We start from the raw sequence: 22147 nt of genomic DNA, 5'->3' as shown, positions 1-22147 counted from the left end.
TTGAAATTTCCATATTTCTTTCCCTCATCTCTCTGCCTCCTCTTGGTTCCATTCTCCCTGCTCTTGGTTGTCTATAAGGCAGCAGAAGTGTTCATCGCATGCAAAAGCTAGTAAGGGAAATGGGAAAAAGTGAAGTTAATTTGTGAAAGAAATCACATTTATTAACATCACATATATATGACAACTAGGAATCACATCTCATTTCTACAACCACAGAAAACATGTTTCACAACAAATCATTTGTCATTTCAATTGTCATTTTATAATCCTTCTCTTAGCCCATGACACATGAGCAAGCTAGAGTTTCAAAATTATACTTCTGCTTTATTTTATTGTAAGATAGTCAGTTATTGAATATTCAGGGTTAGAAATGAATGCTATTTTTATTACCTATCACATATAATACAGACCCTTCTGTTGATGCAATGCAGTAAGTTCTCTACTTGAGTGTGTGCAATACATACAAACATAATTTTAAGACACAAAGCATTTTTAAAGCCAGAAGCATTATGGCACTAGTTTAAGAAAAGGACCAGTTCAATAGTCCCTTTCTTAGAAAACAGTAACCTGAAAGGAAGACCTGCCCCCTCTCCCTGCCCTGCTATGGTGCATTTATTTCCACACCTGTAACATCATGAAATTGGATTTAGTATTTTTACTTTAACACTCATAGAGAACAAGCACTTAGAGAATGTCTGTATTTTGCAAAATATTTTTTTCCACGTCCCTCTTATGCCTGTGCCTACATAAAATTATAGTAACAAAAATAACACATGTACCCATAGGTTAACATAAAATTTTGGGTTGCATTTCCCAATACAAAGCTATTAAAAAGTTTCCATATACTTTATTAAAGAGGACGCTGTAGCTTATGAAGTGGAAAGAGAAAGGTATGGAATGCATAGGCTTGCAATATAGGTGAATTATTTTCCCGAATTGTGCAAAAATGTCTTCTCATCACAACTGTGTATGTAGCTTTCTAGAGTTAACATGCAAATAAAACTGAATACAAAATTAAAAAAAAAATGAGTGAAGATTTAATCACGATGATATAAAATATACTTTATCTATTATACAAAATGGTACATTACTATAAATAAATATATATTTTCATCTTAACATTTTATATGAATAAAGACTACAAAGTAAAACTTGTTCAGTGGGTTTCTCCTCTTGGTATACTCTTAACAATCCTTGTCAATCAGCAGTTTAGGAACCTCTTAAGCCAGGAAGAGACTGGGTCTATGTCACATAACAAGGACTCCTGAGCACTTTTTAGACTTCGATATCTACTCTTTGCCAAATAAAAGTGATTTTTACTTTCAATTATAGAAGCTACTTGAAAACTCATTTGGTTTTCTTTTTCAGAATGAAACTTCAGAAGCCTGGTTTACAAAAAAAAGTTAATAAAAATGATGTCAAGGCAACACCTAAGAAGTACAACATATTATTGAGGAATAAAAAAAGTCACTGCTACTAGAGTAAGTTTAACAGCCAAGCCCTCCTAATTATTATCAATATACTAATATATACTGATAGTATACAATGTATGGTATCAATAGGCTAGCTGCCCGTTAGATGTGGTCTACAATGAAATGCATTGTTGATGAAGTTATATAGGTCAGCACACCTGCTTTTTGCTCAAATCAAATGCAGCTACACTAGCAAAAATCTTTTTGCAGTGCATTTGCTAAAGGAACTAGCATACCCTGTATTAGCAAAACCCCCTTTCCTTTCTGCTTGCATGAGACACATGCCAGAAGGATGTATGGTGTAACTACACCAGAAACCAAGCAAGGCACACCAAGGCCTCGTATTTTTTTCCTGGACAGGAGGCTGTATTAGGAGTATTAAAAGTCTGCAAGTGGCCTACTTTAGGAGGGAACAGAATGCCATAAATTCAGTGACAATAAATTTCAATACAACTCATCCAGGTTATACTGTTATATAACAAGCAGGTTAACTGAACTCTTCATGTTAGGCATCTGCTCCACTGGAGAAAAATTTCTGTATTTAGGACAATTTTCACTCATGTCTTTTTCAGAAGAACACGGGCAACTTGGAAAAAAATAATCAATTAATAAAGACATATCATTTTTTGTAAGCAAAAGCAGTGAGGGTGGGGTGTTTAATTTAATCCAGTCTTAAGAGCCAGTGGCTGCTACACAATATTTAGGTTCAAATATGATAAAGTGTACTTTTACAACTATGCCTGGTGCACCAAGTGTGAATCACGTTTCCGCTTCCACAAAACATCTGCCAAAATCCCACATTTTTTTAACTGTGTGGCATATTATTGTAAAGCCCTGACACATGTAGCCTCATTTTTGCATCAGTGGAAAACGCAGTTAGCCCAAAACATGGCAGACTGTCTCATTTATTAACATATAACCCTTGTGTGCTGTGGACAGTACTGACAACACACGGTTCTGGGTGAATCACAACCTCTAATGCAGCAGGCAGATGGAATCCAAATTATTTAAAAGACCATGTCTCTCCTCCTTCTGTTTTGCTGGTCTGTGGAGGCACACAAGCCAGAACTTGTTAATGAAGAACTGGCATTGCTGGGTAGGCATTCCTGCCTAACACATTTTCCAGTATTAGGTGCTGGGGAAAGTGCCCAGTGAATTTCAGTGGTTTGCCATTGTATTTGTTTTAAGCATCAACAGAAGAGCCTAGAACAGTGCACTGCTAATAGGCATGCTAAAAAACAACCAATGAAAACAGTAAAAACACAAAACCCTAGAAAACCCAAGAGCTATACAGTTTAGAGCTCTTTCCACGCTGTTTACCTGTTGTACTTGGTTGTAAGATCTGTTGCAGTGCTATACGATAGCTGCCATTCTCATCCAAGCTTTCAGAACCTTCTGTATTAAAATATAAAATCTAGTGCCTTAACACACCAAAACGCCAAAACGCTTCTAAATCCCTGGGTTTGGAAGCAATAGGCACTTTAGATATACATGCAATAACAATGCATAAAGTAAAAGTATGTGTGAAACTGTCTGGATCAGAGTAAGTGTTTCTCATTAGCCACTTCAGACATGTCCTTTCCAACAGCAGTTAAGTGGGAGAAAGAAAAAGTTTCTTCCTCAGTGTGTGCTGGAGCAGAAGTGAGTATTGTTGGCTTGGGTCAGTGGTCTTATTCCATTCATAGACTTTTCTGTTCAGTTCCGTATGGATATCTAATATAGAGAGTTTCCTGCAGCAACAAAAGTAAAAGCTTTCTATTAGAGAATGAAGCAAGACACCATTTAAGAATCCACAAGAGAGAAGACAACTTTAGACTCAGCAAGGAGAAAGTTTCAAATTTCAGTCTTTATTGCAGAGGTTACACCTCTAAAACTCAAGGCTGAATATGCATTTTTAAGACAATCTATTATAACCCAAATCACTATTGTGATATTCCTTAGGCTGACATGATGATCTGTGATTTCATTACAAGGTTTTAGGGTTTGTAAAAAAGGTACTAAATGTTAACCCTGCAACTATCTTGAAAAACAGTTGCTAGCTCCCTGGTAGATCAATTGTACAAAGAAAACCTTTGTTGGTTAAGTTATATATCCAAACTTATCTGATCTTTGCTCAGATTCCTTCTGATAATCTCTTTAGATAACTAAAGCTTTCTGATATTTAAATTCAAGATTACAAATTGGCAACCTAGTGGCTCACTGAGTGAAGGGTTAATTAGATCTAAAGAAAGGACAAAATCCTTCCCTCTTAACTGCCTTTTCCCCAAACTTAGGCACTGACTTCTTGTATCTGCAAGCAGAGCCCTTCTTAATGATAAAAGGCAACCCTCAATTTGACAGAAGCCTGGTGTGTGTCTCATTGTCTTGGAGAAGGAAGATTTCCAATCCTGACACACATTACCCAGGACAGGGTCTTCCCTTCTCACTCTGTAAGCCCCAGTGCCATAACACACTTTCATGTTACTATCCAGAATCAGAAACTTCACTCCTACTTTAGACTACCTTCCTGTGCCATCATTCCAGAATCAGGTATACTTGTCTTTTAACCTATGACACAGCATGAAGGCACTTTTCAGGACCAGATGGGATGAAACTTAAGGTTTCTCTTTCTCTAGGACAGCAGGCTGTCATAGGAAAAGGGTTATTTTTTCCTCTTTTTTTTATTTACCTTTTATGAGGATTGCGCAGTAGCTCAGCCAGACAACGCAGATAATATGAGGATGAACTGGGAGATTTTTCTAGTGTAGACACATCCACCTTGCACTGACTCCAAAAGATGTCTGCTACTTGGGGGATAGTGACTTTCCAAGGGATTTTTGCGTTAGCAGTGATTTTCTCATCATTCCCATCTACTTCCAACAGACTAGTACATTCTTGCTCATTTTCTGGCACAATGTAGCTCTGAATAAAAAAAAGCTTCGGTTTTCCTAGGAGTTCAGGACATGAGTCTCCTGTAAAGTATTTCTTTATTTGTTCCAAAGGGAATCCAGAAAAGGTATGGTCTGTACAGAAGACACTCTGAGGACTTCCACGGCTGACCAATATGCAAATGAAGCTGTCACAATTTCTGTGCTTCTGCAACCTTGCAACATCAAGCAATGTTTGATTCATAGTGTTCATGTTTAAATATCTGTGACAATGAACGTCATAGCCTAAGTCTCTGAAGGTCTCTTCCAACATATCTGAAAAAAGCAAGATGTAATTAAATCACACCACATCAAGGCTCAATCTCAACTATCTTGAATTACAGTATTTACAGTATTTCACTATGGGACATAAGATGCTTATTTCATCACAATAATTACAAAATTGGGAGTACTTGATGTTGATCACAGTACACGACATACTTATATTGCTATCTGCACGTTGTCTTTTATATGAGTTATCACAGAATCATAGAATCGTTAAGGTTGGAAAGGACCTCTGAGATCATCGAGTCCAGCCTGTTAACCTAAGTGCCTGGTCTACCTCTAAACCACATCCCTAAGCACCACATCCACACATTTTTTGAATACTTCCAGGGACCGTATGTACTTCATGACAGCAAAGACACTACTATTTGGTACGTGATCTGTTCCAAATTCCACAGACACTTGCATGCTTTCATTTAGAGCCAGTATCCCAAGTTCCTAGGACTTGAAACATTAGGCAAGAGAAAACATTAGAAAATGCTTCACACAGAACATTCTTGAAATGGTAAGGAGTGATCTTGATAGCATGGGAAGTCTGTTTCACCTTTTAACTTGTCAAAATTACTCTGAATAGTTATTATAGATATACAGAACTGCATAGGAAACACAGACTCCCTTCATCAGTCAAAAAAGAACCTACTGCAATCATTTATGCTTCCTATTATATAAAACAGACTAAGTGATGAGTTCCAGGTGGAGAATGGACACTGCAGTCTTAACTGTGACAGAATGGCATTTTCAGGGAAAAAACAAAACAAAAAAACCCCCAAAAACCTGAACAATGAACCTTTTCAAATGTGTTAGAAATTTAAACTGTAGATAGCCAAAAATCAAGATTTAACTCTATAGTATTTGTGTTAAACTGTGCTGCAGGAAAATGTGCTATGCTCTGAGTAACTACTTTGGATGTTTATTCATATGGGAGTGAAACCAGATACACGGTGGTTAGAACCACAGGTATTTTTTAAGTGTTCAGAGAACCACAAGCTACTAGTATGACTCATACCTGTAGCATCTTATCTTTAGTGTAAACCACATATAATTGCCCATGCACAGTTTCTGATATGACAGGAAATATCAAGTGCCATGTGTATGTAAAATGCCTTACAGACACAGGAACCTAGACTGTTCCTTGACTTCCAAAGTTTAACAATCCCTAATTAGCAGAGGCTATTTCAGAGGTAACTGGCAGCAAAGGAGGAGTTCTACTACCACACTGTTCTCCTCCAAAAGCCCATAGTGAAAACAGGGAACAGAACTTGTAACTTTCCTCAGCAAAATACAGGGTAGACACAAACTCTATGCTACAGCGAGGTGGAAAACAGGAACTACAGAGTTTCATTCCAGTTCTGTCGGTTTGATTAAATTTTGTAAAATAATTCAAAAACTTTCCAGACATTTTAAAATTTGGAAATAGAAAGGAAAATCCCCTCTATTTTAGGCAATAAAACATGCAGTAAAAATAAATAAATAAGTAAAACAAGATTCAGTATTAATACAGTTTAGCAGTCATACTCAATGAAGCACTTCATCCATTAGAGGGCAGTAGTATATATGCAAAACGAGAGTTAGAGCAACGGGAGTGCTTTTCCTGTAATTTACTATCTCACTCTTTTCCTATAACTAACTTACCTCACTAGGGTGTACACATACATACAAAGATACAAAACTTGGTGTCACCTTAGACCATACACACACTCTAAGTATCACAATTAAAACAAAATAAACCCAATGAATTTAGAGCTGATACCTTAGTTTAACAACAAATCGGAAATTATATATGGTAAGCTTTGGATACAGCAATTTTACTTTAAGGCAAGACAAAACACAGCATTACATGCTGCAACCTGAGATGAGAAAACATCTTGTTTCTTCAACAGTAATCATCTCCCAACAAACCTCCACTGACTTTTGAGCATTTCCACTCTACATGAAAAACTACCCATTTCTCCCCTTGATTGTTGTTGTGGTTTAACCCCAGTTGGCAACTAAGCACCACACAGCTGCTCACTCCCCCTCCACCTCCCCATGGGATGAAGGAGAGAATCGGGAAAAAAAAGTAAAACCCATGGGTTGACATAAAGACAGTTTAACAGAACAGCAGAAGAAGATAACATAATACTAATAATGATATATAATAATGATATATAAGAATATACAAAACAAGTGATGGACAATGCAATTGCTCACCACACGCTGACCAATGCCCAGCCCATCCCCAAGCAACCATCAATGCCCTCCGGCCAACTCCCCCCAGTTTATATACTGAGGAATGGAATAGCCTCTTGGCCAATCTGGGTCAGCTGTCCTGGCTGTGCTCCCTCCCAGCTTCTCACTGGCAGGGCATGAGAAGCTGAAAAGTCCTTGACTAGTGTAACCACTCCTTTAGCAATAACTAAAACATCAGTGTGTTATCAACATTATTTCTCATCCTAAATCCAAAACACAGCACTATACCAGCTACTAGGAAGAAAATTAACTCCATCCCAGCCAAAACCAGGACAGTTGTTTACAACGTAGGATAAAAATTGGCTTCCAAATGCAAAAGTCAAAAGCAGCTATTTACAAAAAAGCAAGACTCTATTTACAAAACCACAAGGTGCATTTCAGTTTGAATTTTATCAGCATCTGATGAATTCACATTGTTTACACTGGGCATTTGCAATTGTTTTAATCCTTGATCCTACAGTATCTATTATTGCCTCAGCTTCCTCAGATTAAATCTTTGGATAGCTACAGACTCTAATGCATGCCACAGATACAATTCCTAACATTCTCCCTGCCATCTTCTCTTTCTTTGGTATTTTCAGACTTCAGAAGTAGTGCGGCACAACAACTCTATAGAGTAGTGAATGCCTTTCTAACAAACTCCTTTAAGCAATGCCGTATATCCTGCCTTTCCTGAATCTCACTAGCACAGTAATGTATTTCATTGAAAGTCTTGCTTTCTATCATGTTAAAATGTTAATGATGCACTGGTGACATCAAGTATCTGAGACAAATGCATGATTTAATTGCTTCTCTACCCAACGCAGACACGCATGGAGACTGAGGCACACTAAGACTTACTCTGGGTGGTTTTGGCACAGCAGTAGCAGAGCCATGATTTGCAGGGGTATCTGACATGCCAGATGCTAAATACGTAACCCATTTTTGTCCTTTCCAGTCAGCAGACTTCATCTATCACATTTACACTTTCTGTTCTTGTGCAAGTACTGAAATGACCATATGAGCTCGTGAAGGGCACATGCATTGATTTTTTTTTTTTTTTACTTTGTGCACATCTTTGTATTTAGTAGCAATTACTATGACAAAGGGGTCTGCACAGTATATTGCCTGCGCAAAAGATCTGTGCCTTCTAGGGAAGAATAGATCTAAATTTATGTATCCGTGACTATGAACTGACGTAACAGTTCCTTCTTTACTTCCTGTTGTCTCCAGTGTACGTGCCTTACCTGCTGTTACACTTACTGTTTCATTTAAAAAACTCAGACCTGGCATAGTAAAACACTCTTATTCAAAAAACCAGGTCAGCACATGCTCATATCCCATTAGAGACAATGAAATTTAAAGAGTTTTTTTTTGTAAACAAGGGTATTTTCACACCTCATGTTTCCTTTAACTCTCCACACCAAAATTTCTCTAGCGATCCTTTTTGCACTTGCTTTTAAGAAACAGAACTTCAAGTAATACATAATTATTTTGGTACTGGAGCAGACCATTGCGCTACCTTCCAGATTAAGCCTGCATAGTAACTTTCTTGCATCAAAAGGGTCTTTTGTTCTCTAAAGCTACCATGAAAGAGAGAAGAACACTGAAGTAAAGCAGCAGGCAACAGGACAGAGTAGAATGTTTGATTCCAACAGCCGCTCCACCCCCCCAGTCTTTCAGTCCTTGGCAGGCTGTCTTTGTTTTATTTTCCTCTTGGGGCAAAAGTCAGCATATTTTTTTTGAGAGTAGAACTGAAGAAGTGCTTTAGTTTAACAACTTAATTTCTATATCCAGCAATTGTATCCTTGTTTTTTTTTTTTTTTTTTGTGGGTTGTTCTCCTTTTTTCTTTTTTTTGCCAGAGGTCACTGATGAACTTGGTAAGACAGACCGCAATCAGATCCCAAGGATGCTTCCCAATTGCATGTAACTGAGTTAAGTGCCTTCCTTGTCCCTCTTCTCCATGCATGGCAGGATTGTTAAGCAGTTCTAGTTCCTGTTACCCTAATGGCAAACTAGAGTGTGTTATTTTATATCATTTACCTAAAATACTGTTGTCAAGCAAACATCAAAATTTTACTTTGTGTCAGTGCTCTGCATCCACTGCTCTTCAGCAACTACATAAATAATTCTGTTGGTCCATCTGCTGGACCATTAGTTTTGAGAAAGCACAAAGCCTTTGTGCATCTTGTAGCTTATTACAGAACTGACTGCAACTACTCTCTTCATTTTTATTTTTAGCCTCATGTGTTCCAATGATTAGAGAGTGCGTTTTTTTTTGTTTATGCAAGAATCTGATTTTTGGATTCTACAAAGGCAATCAAGAAAAACCCATATTTTAACCATGGTACTGACCACCTTGAATTCTACATGCAAATTGGTTTTTTCGGTTTGTGGGTTTTTTGCACTTTTTTTTTTTAACTAAACCAAGAGGGAAGTAAGAAAAATTCCTTTCCCTATAAAGCTATGGTGATGGTTTCAGTTAAACTGTGCAAGATGTAACAGAAGCCTAGGTACATTATTAATAAAGGACCACGTGCCTTCAGCTATTCAAAATCTGTGGTGTCCATTATGATTACACTTCAAATCTGCAACAGCTTTGGTTTTGGTTTTGTCAACTGGTGGGCAACACTATCTTTACCATCTCTGCCAATAACCTGCTGTGTGACTGCAGCTTAACTATTCTGTTGGTCTCTGAACATCCTTTTTCTCCTTCACAAAATTCAGTCTATCCCCTTGTAAGTTCTTTCATTCAGAGATTCTGCACCAAAAACCAAACAAACGTTGTTTGCAATAGTTAGGACAGTTGGCTTTAACCTCAGGTTGGGCCTTCCAACTCTTTGCTTTAGAAAACTTACAAGAATTGATAAGACTAGCTGACTAGGACATTATCCTAGTCTGGCTGGTAAATGTACATCATATTCTTTATACTAAATTGTTCTAATTATCCCAGATTAACAAGATAAGGAACTTCAAATTCCAGAGACTTACCTGTGTCATTGCCAATACAGTCTATTATCAGGCATATTCCTAAAGGTCGACTTTGCATTCTGTACTGATCATCAAATACCTGAGGAACGTGAAGGACAAATACTAAGTTAGCATGTCACTCTCTCAACTTACAGACTTTCTTCTTTTCTCCAATTTAACCACATCAGATCTATTAAATTACATTCTGTTATTTTTTCCATAGAGTAGCTAGTGGAAGTCCATCTACTGGGATGAAATATGTCTTATCTACACAACTAAAACAAAAAATCATGAGACAAGGACTAATGATTTTTTTTTTCCTTATTTCTAGTACAGGCTTAATTTTTGCATCCTTGTGTTACACAATCTTACTACCATAATGATCCTTAATCAAAGACTAAGACTGTACCAGAAATGAGAGGTGAGTTTGAGACTGAACCTTAACTCTGGACACATCTTCAAATGTAACCCTCCTCCTACCCCCCCCCCCCCCAAAAAAAAAAAAAAAAAAAACCAACCCCAAAAACCCCAAACCTGTATGGGGTGGAAGGGCTTTTTGAAGACCTGGACTATGACAGGAATGATCCTCCTATAGTACCTCCAAATTAATTTAAGTGTAACTGCTATTGAGATGTTAGGAGCTATAAGCTTCATCCAGCCAACACAGTAAATGTAGAGAACTTTTGTGTTTTTCAGGTATGCAAACAAGCACTGCTCATCTGAACATTTATTGCCTTATTTAGTGGAACAACCTCCTTGTAATGACTCTATCACAATTCCTCTCCCCTTTAAAAAGATGACAATCACTTTGCTACACGTAACTCCCTGGTTCCTGGCCTACAGGAGAGCTGGTGAAAATAGCAGTAGTCCATTCTTATCAAATACCCAAAGCATGTCTGTCTTCTACCTGGAGAGCAAGGGGCAGGGAGACAATAAAGAACAAAATTTACTGCATGCAAAGAAGCCCTGCCATTTCTAATGCAGATGGCAAGAGGTCTGACTTCCAATAGGTTTTGACTTAGCCTCCACTAATAAATATACATGTTCTCTGTGCACATCATATATACATGCATTTTGCACAGTGCTGCTTCCATTTCATATTAAAAATATATTCTGCAAAAGCAGCTCATAGAACCTGTTTATGGCTGAGGAAGATATGGATGTACACATCTTTCTGTTTGCATGCAATTAAAGGAAATCTCAAAATGAAACACAAAGCAAACTAAGGTAAATACCTGCAGAGGTTTTTATTATATTTACATGCATACATATGCACAAGCACATACCTTATGTGACACTGGTCCTGATTCCTGAATGGGCACGTGGACTGGTTCTGTTGCAGTTAAAACATACAGAAGTAATTTCAGTATGTAGGTACCAGTGACATTTCTTTGACACCAAATCAGTTACAGAGGAACCTATCTAGTTCAGCCAAGCTTTCACTCATCTGGACCTCTTAGTTTCTATGTATGCTACTGAAGTTAAAAAAAAAACCAAACCAAAACAAAACCAAGTATTTTACCTCTAAATGTTATTTGGATTGCATTCTACATTGCTTGTGACTAGAGTAAACAAACAAACAATGTCTCCTACACTGCGAGAATTCAGCCAACTACTCTTTTAAAAATCACCATATTTAAGAGGTATTTTGGGTTTCCAGAAAGAACACAGCGAACATGGTAAGAACACGGTACTCACCAGACAACTTCCTGGCCTGCCTGGTGGAGAGTCCACCACTGAACAGACACAAAAACTTCCTACTCAAGACTTAATGGACACGGCTGCACTACGTGGGCCTCCAGAGCTGGCTAGTCAACCTTTTCCATGATTTTATTACTAAACTATTTATTCTGTTAGAAAGTTGTGACAGTGGAAGCCCAAAACAATTTCAATAAAGTTTTAAGATCTGGCAGCACAAGCAAAGCAAATACAAGAGCAAACAACAAGGCAAGGCTCACTTTTCAGAGGTACCAAATACCCTCTGCTCCTGGTGGTATCAACTGAATTAGCCATAAACACAACTATCAAACAACAGTCCTTTTGATACGATGAAACACATCGTTTGGCTCTTTTATATTATCAAAACTCAGATAAAATGCTCTTACCCAGAATAAGACTTTGTCCACTTCGTGGTTCTTCTTTGTTCACATTGTGGACCTAAAATGAAGAAAAACATGTATTTTCCCTCTCTCCTTCAAGAATTAATAATCACGTGTTCCAAAATATAACACAATAATATTTTTCTTCCTCAGTAAAAGGATTACATATTTTAGATTCACATCTATCAGCTAACTAGAATTACAAAATAACAAATTAAAAAAACCCTACCAAAGCCACAAACAAACAAAAAACCCCAAACCCTTCCTCCTCAGAAGAAAAAATTACCAGTTTGCCATGAACAGCAAAGAAAAGCTTAATCCTTAAAATAGTAAAACAAACAAACAAAAAACCTCTGAAGATGTGAATTTTGTTTCCTATAGAGCAGCAGGGAGGAACTTTCACTGAATTAGAAAGGAAACTATAACATTATTATCATAATGTGGAAAGTCAATGCAAACTCTTTCCCATTAGTAGTCTGGAAAACAAAGCTGTTGTGGCATTGTTAGTAGAGACAAACTGCATCACCGGTGTCTTGTATGTAAGCTTTATACATACATATTTACTGAATACATGACAGAAATGATCTCATCAAATTCATTTAGCAAGGATAAAGACTTTAATTCAGGTCATACTATTACAATATCAGACCTAACCCAAGTATGAAGAATACTGCATGCAACAGGATTTGATGACTTGACATACTGAGATATCTTCACTAAAATGAGATTAAAACAAAACACACAAAAAAATTCTGAAAAGCTCTCCTTAAAAAGCCACAACCTTCAGCTTCCAAAGTTAAAAAGCTACTTTCCCTGCCGAGTCCAGAAGAACAAAGAATAATATATTTTGGAAAGAACAGTCAAAGCAAAACTTTTCACTCCCCAGAGTAGTAGGAAAAACTTTCAAGGTACAGATTTTGTATGTCCAACTAATAGGGGAAAAAAAAAAAATCACAGAAGCTCTTTAAAGGGGACCTTTCTCAGTCAGAAGATTTAAATCAGACCCTAAACCCAGCAAATAACAGACATAAGAGAAATAAAGCAAGTAGTATTTTAGTTACTAGCAATCTCTCATTCCTTAGGCTCTGTAAAGATGAATCCCCTTTCAATGCCTGGCAATATTTAGAAATAAAGGATCTGTCTGATTTATTGTATACTTACCCCTGAATTACAAGGAGGATCAATCAGACTGAGATTAGGGAGAGATGCCTGAAGTGCATTTACATATACTGGCTGAGGATGAACGGAGCACATTAAAGCTGAAAATTTAACAGAAACACACAGAGAAATACACCCTCATATATCAAGTGTTTTAAAAGCCTTAATCTGTGAAGCATGCAAATACTCTGACTTGTAACTCATAATTTTATCTTCAGTAAGAGCACATCTGATCCTTGCTATCGAGAATAACCAGTGCAAAAATAGCACCTTACCTTCGTATTTGTACTTCTGAATCTTCCTAATCAGGTCTATCCTGTGAATATTTCGAAAACAACTTTCTATCAAATCCAGTTGATTAGGAGCCACCAAATTTAGTTTCTCCAGGTCAATCACAAGAGCTAGAAAACTCTAGAATAGCAACAGAAACCAAACTGTCATATCAGTAATTTGTTCTCTGCCAGTCAGTAACAAAGCAACCCAGAAAATAACATGGGGAGGTCATAAAGGTTGTATATTGAAGAACTAGGGACATTACCTTCTGAAATACTAAAAAGATTATCTGGAAGATATAAGAATTCTTGGTATTATCATAGAAGTAATGAAAACTAGGAGGCGATATTTTTAAAAACAAATCCAAGTTTCTGAGGAAACAGTTTTGCATTTCCTTGTTGCTACAAAGCCAGCCACTTGGAATGTCACCTCACAGGCCACAAAGCAAGAGGTAAGAAAAGCTCTGGGGAATTTGCAGGACCTCTCTCCTTCTTTGGTTAAAGAGAGAAAAAGAATAAAACTCAAAGGACGAAGATGGAAATCTTCAGTCTTCTATGCACAGTGGTCAAGTTTTCTGAACCCTCTCTACCGAATGTCTGCTTTCTCAGAGCATTTAAACATGCAGAATGCAAATGTACAGAGAAAGACATAATTCAAATAAAACTGTTCTTTTTTAAGTGAAGCAGAGCACAAACATAAAAAGTGATCTTGTAATTCAAAATACATTTCATATGATTATTGGTTTGAGAGCCTTCATATATCAACCTTCAGATCACTAATACTGAAGATTTTTTTTTAATGCCTTCTGCCTGCAAGGTTCATGCTAACACCATTCACTACACCAAGTCTTCACTGTTCCCTCTTACTGTTTCTCATGCTTGAACTAAAAAAAAATAATGAAATAGAAGTCACTACTCCTTCTCCACTTCCTGACTTGTCTACTCCTGCCTCACTACCCCTTTGCAGTACTGCCTCCCCTCCTTTGCTGTCTAGCTACTTCCCTTTTTACTTTAATCTCTCATTGCTTCAGAGGAGAAGACTAGCAGAAAGACATTACCTTATCTTTTGCCATTTTCATACGAGGTGCGTAATCCCTGAGTAGAAAAACAAGAGAACTCACTTCTTCTTTTTCCAGATTCTCATTAATCTCTACCATTAGTACCCTGAAATAAAGTTGAGACATTTCTAAAGGATTAGCTTTCAGCGAGATCCCACCCTTGCCCAACTCACCCAACTTCTCCCATGTCCCAGTCTTACATGTGCCATTCCCAATTAAATGACAGGAAAAAAGCCTACCCTGCTCCAAGATCCAATTACAAAATACCTACTCTTGCTCATCAGCACCTGCATTACTCAGACTGACTGTGTAATAGCCACTGCTAGGAAAACAGAAGTCTCCTTAATATTTCAATAGAGATGAAGTAAGAGAATGAGACAACAGAACACATCCTTAACTTTTTTACTTCGTAGTTACAGGGGTTTTATTTCAGTGAGAAGTTAACACAAGAAAATCTTCCTTATGAGTACATACATTTCTTTCCGAAGTCTCTCAAAGAAAATAACTGGACCTTCTTAATTTAAGCATCTTAAAACTACAGAGTAGAAAAGAGCAAGAGATGGGTCCCCTGAGAAAAGCTATACCACACGGCTACGTGCCCAAAACAAACTAGAAAAGAAAGTATCTCTAACTAATGATGTTCCTCTAAAGCATAATTTCTACCTGCTAATCTAGAACTGTACAACATCACTGGTTTTATTCATTAACATACACAAACTCCATAAAGATAGATGCTTCTAATGCCTTGACTTGTAAGAAGCTACTAAGGCTTATTTTAGGGACTAAACTTGACATATTCTTTTCACTATAACTCTAGATATGATGCCCTTTTCTGATTTTCTTTTACCTTCAAGACATATTTAAAAAAGAAACAAAAAACAAACCCACGAAAAACCAAAACAAAACAACCTGCATACATTTTGAATAAAAGAGAGTAGCCTTGAAATCTGAAATAGATGTATTACCTGTAATCAGGGACAATTCTGAGACTCCTGGCAAGGTTAGCTTCCACTGTTGCTTTCTCAGTCTTCAAGATCCTCCTTAGCAAGTCAAACCTCTTAACCCTGTACAACAGCTCAGACAAGCCAAGAAAAGACAATTTCTCCCTCTCATTCAAAGCCACCAAGAGCTCTCTAAGGTCAGCAGTGGCCAAGTCAGGAGCAAGGTCTCGGCATAGGAAAACCATAATCTCTTCTTCTTCTTTATCCAATTCTTGTTCAATCTGGTGAATAAGGACAGCTGGCACTTGGCACCTGGTCATCACTTTGTCGCTGTCCCTTTAAAATTGCTAGCCTACTGTTTTTTAAACAGGAAGCCAGCATGACATGAAGCCCTTGTCTACCACAGCACTTCTCTCGTGTTCATTCTTAACTAGATGCATTTTTACATAAGCAGTTCTGTGGGAGAGAATTAAAAGGTACTAAATCAATGATCTGCTGCACAAGTTCACAGTTAACTCTCCTATCTGACGTATTTCACTTACAACTAAAATACCAACGTAGTCTACATAGACCGCCTGTTCTCATGGGGTTCTCCCAGCTGTTCATTACAGAACAAAAAGTACTTGGTAGGTCATATTAATCAGAAAAAAATGGAAGTTCTTTTTAAAGTAAAATTACCTTAACATAAGTCTGTAAATTCCATAGGAAGTGAAACAAAAGTCATCAGCTTGCTGATGAGTGATATTTCAAGTGTTTCTGGAAATAAGAGTTAAGTTCCACAGCAACTTAAGTCTAAAGCTCTGATCTCTTCCCAGCAACCTTCCACGCCCCCTGCTCACCACCACCTTTTCTCCCCTAAAAGTCTCAAGGCTTTTTTCAGGAAGAGTTTTGGGAGCTAAGAGGTAGTGTAACCACACATTGTAGACAAAAGAATTAAAAAACACCCACATATAAACTCACCGCTATCAGGCACACACTTTGCCTTAAATTAAGTCAAAATAAAGGAAATATTCACAATATGTAATATTTTAAAACATTGATTATCTATAAATTCAGGAATGTGTGGATTTTCTTACTTATTAGTGTAATTTATAGTGATTCCATTCTGAATGAGTTACTGGGGTTTTAAGGATTCCCCACATACTCCCTCCCTGCTCAAAAAGATGGAACAACCACACAAAGAAAAAATTCCAAGCTTAAGTATGCAAATCAGTTAGCTCCGAAGGTATAGATAAATGATAGACCGTCTTTTTCTTCATGTGACATTCATGTTTCACCATACTGAAAACCAAAATAAAAATTCAAACCTAGAAAAAACCCCACCCTTGTGATTAACAAAATAAGTAGGGTGCTATGCTCAATTTCCACTGCCACCAACTATGCAAATTCTATCTAACCTTCTCCAGTCCCCATTACCTACATGCAGAAAGGTGAAATGAGCAATCTAAAGACCAATCTCAGCCCTTACAAGAAGTTCAGTCACTATACCGAATAGTTTTGTTTAAATCATTCTGAGAAGCAAAAGCCAATTCAACTTCAAAGCCTAATACACTGAAAGATTCTAGCACCTGGAAGCATATTCTGCAAGTCACAATCAACAATGTCACATATTGTGTCCATGCATTAAGGACATGAGATGAAACTCATCTACAAGCGCTTTTTTTTTTTTCATTGCAATGCTGTTTAAATGAAACAGCTCTATACATCCAGCTGACTTTCCTCAGAAAACAAGAGTTGGATTCGATTGAACTCATGGATTGGGTTCCACTGCCCACTAAAAGTGCATATCAGATTCAAGCTCCTAGGGCAAAGTCTCCTTTATCTACATCTATCCCAGTGAGCCATGTTTTCTATGGAGTCAAAGACTACAGTGGCTTTCTCCTCCAACACTGTTGCTGACAGTCACAATAGCAAGTCACCAGTATTAAAAAAAAAAAACCCAAAGGCACTGTTAATCTTGCTGATCGCATGTCTGAATCACTAGCAGAATATAACACAAGTAGCTACTATGACCTCAAGGTCCCATCTTCAGAAGCAAAACGGAAGGGGGAGGTAAGGAAGGGCAGCACAGGCAAGCTGTAAAATATCATAAACCCACCACATTAGAAGACCCAAGCAGTACTCAGCTTAAGTATTCCTGCCCTTCCATACCACAGTGTAAATGAGATCTAATGTATATGCGACAGAGTCCTCAAAACGCCACTGAGGCCGCTTTGGCTCATCTTCAGAAGCACAGAGCGTTCAACTGCAGCTGACAGTTAACAGGGCGGCAGATACCCTGCTTAGCTGATTGCAGCCTCCTACGTGCGTTCTATGCAGACTGTGCTAAATACCTAGAGTAAACACACAATTATAGTACTCCTGCTACAGCACACAACCAGCAAAAAGCAACACCTATCCTCTCTGATACAGTTCTGTTCTTCAGAACCCAAAAGGGACAGGCACAAACACAGTGTTTTCCCTCATCACATGACACCATTTAGGAACCTGGGAGAATTAAATGCACTGTTTGCTCTAAGAAGTGCAACAACATTTAATTCTAATGTAAACAGTGCAAACAGCAAAAAAAAAAAATCACAAACAGAAATGAAACATCAGTAGAAGCTGCCACTTTCAAATACCCAGAACCACAGTATTTTTAATATAGCAAGCTGAAAAGTTTTGTTTCCAACAAAACCAAACTCGGTAGACAAAATATTTCTGCTATTGGACCTGTTCTATTTCATACACGGACCTGCAATGCTACCACTTGTACAGCTGGGGTGGAAGGGCAGGGTGGGAAAATTTTGCAGGCCTCTGATAAGCAAAGGAATCCCTTATGCACTGGAATGTGTTTTGTACAGTTTTCTATCAGAGGAAAAGCATATTTATTCCTAACTTATTTTCAATCTAGCATCAAACATTTGTGAGAATTCTACAGAAAGACAAAGACTGTTTTCATGACATAATGCAGTCAAGGGGGAGGCACAAAACACTCCCATATGAAAGCATGTTCCAAGTACATGCAGCTGGGACTTTCAAAAGAGCTTGAGGAAGTCATATTTATGACTCACTTTAAAGAGAAATGGGAATTTAACAACTTTTGGCCACTTTCAGAAATCTCAGATAAACTTTTTATTTTTTAAAAAACTACTCTAGTTGATTTTTATCTGATCTTTTAAAACTAGTTAAAAAAAAGAGGTGTGCGTGTGTGTGTGCAATGGGGAAGAATTTCCTACAGAGTTAAAATTTCACACATGCAAAATTACTATTTATATGTTAGCTTAAAAATAATCTGCCTTTAAAACACACACATGAATTATTTATTTTTGTGAACTTCCTTTATATAAGATAAATTGCATGCTCATTATAAAAAAATACTGATCAATACTTCCAGTGCTGAAAACTCTCTTACCTGTATGCAAGTCTGTCCACAAGGACATTGAAAGACTGGCATTTGACCATTGCTGAATCACTGATCCAGATCCAGCACACATTGGTTTCCATCCAGTATTTTCCAATGATGGTCCATAGACAAAGTTGATTATATCAGCTCGTTTTCTGTTGGACAAATGTCAATGTCAAAAATTACTGCTGGGGGCTACTTCCTAATTTTAGTGGGGGGAAAACCAGGGAAAAATTATCTAGGGTCATGCATTCTTCTGTATGATTCCACTGGTCCAGTGAACCAGGAATGATGCTCCAAATAAAAACAACTGCGCACATATAGTGTTTGTCAATAACATTCATTCCCCCAGGGTTCTGAGTGGGGAATGAGTAAAAGCAACATGAAGTACATGTTTAGTATAAACTAAAACAGTTTATAACTTTATGTCCAAAAACTATTTCACTGTATTTTGATAGCAGGAATGTCACACCACTGGGGCAAGCCTGATACATTCCATCTGCATACATCTGAGCCAGATCCACTTCACCGTGAGGGGTGAAGGGCATCATGCTTCACCCTTCCATCTGATATGTCCACTTTTGCGAACATCACAGATACAGTTATCATAGCTGCAACAATTAAAGAAAGAGAAAAACAATGACAATGTAAAAGCCAGCAGCCTGGCTTTCAATTTAGATTAGCTGGGCCCTGCAATGAGAAGAGTTATTGAGTGTACATTCTTTACAAAGAGGAGAGGAAAAACAGCTTATCTTCTCAAGAGGAAAGAAAAAAGTTCATAGTTCTCTCATCAGAGATAAAGCTGCCCCAATAGTTTGTGTGTTCATGTGCACATGTAATTTGCCAATATTGCTGCAAGAAAACACTCAAGATTTTCCTCTTCAGTTCAATGTTTCATTTATTGAGTAAAGATTTCAATGCAAAACTTATGGAGCAGGAAGATGGTTAAAAAAAGAAACCTAAAGTACTACACATTCTCATTTACATTCCCGATTTATAAGAAATCCAGAATCATTCCAAATAGCTGAAGTCTAACACTACCACCATCACTGACAGATAAAAGGATACTGCAAAGTCACATCAGGAACAGTGAATGAAAGGGGCAGGCCTACACACGGAATAACAACAACAAAAAAATCTCTTTTCCTCCTGTATTCAAAGAACCAGGAAAAGCCCTGGTATGCTGACAGAAAATGACTGGTGAGGGGAGAGTCTGGCTATGTTAGTTCACTATCACCTCAAATTTTCACAAAGGAAGGACTCTTCTGGGAAATAGTCTTAAGGTCTCTGGAAAGAAAACCACTGATTCTAGGGTGACTCATCTGTCCTCTTGTCCTCAAAAGAGGTCTGAGAGGAAACACGTTGCAAGGCACGTGTACCAAAGTGCACTTAAACACAAGTTTCTGGGTTTAGTTAACTTTCAGACTTTCCTGAACAGAGTGTAAGACTTTAAAGCTGATGAATTTCTTACATACTGCACAGGAAACCACCTTCGTCACAGGCGTATTTGTCTAAGTCTGCACTGACTTGTGACCCTGGGTATTACACTGTAAACACTGTTCAGAAGATGACATTTTTTAAAGTAAACACTTGAGAATATTAGCAAGCATATTTACTCCTCCGACCACAAATCATTTCCATTCCACACTAAAACAGACAGAAAAAAGTCTGTATGTTCACTGGCTTCTATGAAGCTAATAAAGTTAATTATACTCCTGTTTTTGAACTATTTTACACTGCCCCCAGTCCATACAGAATACAACCAAAATCAGGGTCAGATTTTTTTTTCTTTTTTTTTTTCCTCAAGGAGCAGGAAATAACAACATACTAAAGCTTCACAGACAAAGACACACAAGACTCCAGTAACTCCCTGCTGGCATTAACAAGTGGAGGCTGGTACATCTGTACAAGGCTCAAGCAATTTTACTCTTTCCTGTTTAATACTATGCATGAAACCCTTATTCTCATGATTGTAACACAAATGCTGCACAACATACAAATACCGATGTGATTATCAAGGCAAAGAGAAGTGTCCTGTATTAATGCTGATAAGTCATCATATCAGGCCTTATATTAAGAAGGAAGGTCTTTAAAGAGAAGCAGGGAAACATTTCACACTCTAAACATGGTCTACAATTAGAGTCTGTCATTTCTGACAGCATTTGTTTCTTGAATGTTTCACAACCATCTCTGCAGCAGCAAAAACAGGATAGAACATCAGTGGGTGTAGTTCTGATTTGGAAAATGACCTTTGTTTCCCAAGATGAGCTCATGCGGAAGCCCCTACGCTAGAGGGAGAGAGTAGGAGGCTACTTTGCTACAGGAGGCACTAGCTGCATTTTGTGCTTCCTCCGCTCTCCTTTGTTTGAAGAGGTAGAGGTGGTGAAACCACACAAAGGTAACTGCATTTTAAGTCATATCATCTGGCATTTTTCAAAGTTGAAAGTGAATGCATGCTCCACAACTTTCCCATTTCCCTATAAAAGAAAGGGGATTTAGTACAATACTTAGGGAAAACAGGGAAATCCCGCAGAAACTTTCACATTTCTCATTACAGTATTAGGCTTAAATAGTTTGTTCTCGGTGTAAACTAGTAGCGACCGCGCTAATTTCCATTTAGAGATGCACTAGTTTAACAACGCAGTCCTCCTAATCAAAAAAAACAAACTAAAACTGCTTTTATACAGATTTCCCGCAACTTTCTAACTACGTCATTTTAAATCACACTTGCAAAATGAAGCAAGAGGAAACTCCGCTCTACAAGATAAAAAAGCTTCAGGTGAACAGGCAGCGTCGGGTTTCGTTTCTCCTCACGAGCAAGGTCGGGCTCAGGCCCTACTTGCGCCGGGCTCTCCGCACCCAGCTCAGCCCGCCCCTCGGTGAGGACGGGGCCTAGACAGGGAGGAGGACCCGATCCCGGAGCACGGTGTGTTGTGGCACCTATACTGAAGGCGCAGGGTGGGAAGAGAGGTGTGAGGGAAAGGAAGAGGGAAAGGTACAACGCACCCAAACGCGCCGGGAAGGTCTCATCTACAGCAGCGGGGCCAGGTCCGGCATTAGGAGCGGGAGGAGGAGGGGGCGGCACCGGGCGTGGTTTCGAATATCGCTTCGCTTTCACATCAGTAGAACGCGCAGAGCGCCTTTCCCTCGTACCCTTTATGGCTGTTGAAGAGACCCGAGCCGCCTCTGCGCGTAGACAGCAACACTGTTCAAGGCAAACAGCTCCCCTCGCTGAGGGACGAGGGAACTGGCTTTAGCCGCCTTACCATCATTATACATCTGCCGAGCCACGTTCGCTAGCCCTTAACGATTTTATCGTGAATCCGGCCGTTAACTATTTTGGGGCGAGGCGAGGGAAGGATTATGCTTTTCGTTTTGCTTTACAGTTTACC

General features: G+C 38.3%; 1 protein-coding gene across 1 annotated transcript; it reads right to left on the bottom strand.

Annotated features, from left to right (window-relative positions):
* Positions 1 to 135: 135 nt before the first annotated feature.
* CFLAR (CASP8 and FADD like apoptosis regulator) lies at positions 136 to 22147 on the bottom strand. The gene is made up of 11 exons (XM_087732817.1): positions 21762 to 22147; positions 18765 to 18910; positions 15395 to 15826; positions 14430 to 14535; positions 13375 to 13510; positions 13103 to 13200; positions 11948 to 11999; positions 11129 to 11175; positions 9864 to 9942; positions 4141 to 4654; positions 136 to 3202 (listed from the first exon to the last, which is right to left on the bottom strand). Exons 3-11 carry the CDS (start codon positions 15688 to 15690, stop codon positions 3064 to 3066), a joined length of 1467 nt encoding a protein of 488 aa, XP_087588943.1. The 5' UTR covers positions 15691 to 15826; positions 18765 to 18910; positions 21762 to 22147; the 3' UTR covers positions 136 to 3063.

This window comes from Nipponia nippon, unplaced genomic scaffold (assembly GCF_047370975.1).
Source record: "Nipponia nippon isolate SJK-2023a ecotype South Korea unplaced genomic scaffold, ASM4737097v1 scaffold_5, whole genome shotgun sequence".
Lineage (NCBI taxonomy): Eukaryota > Metazoa > Chordata > Aves > Pelecaniformes > Threskiornithidae > Nipponia > Nipponia nippon.
Note: the sequence above shows the minus strand (reverse complement) of the source record. Positions and strands in the feature narration are given on the sequence as shown.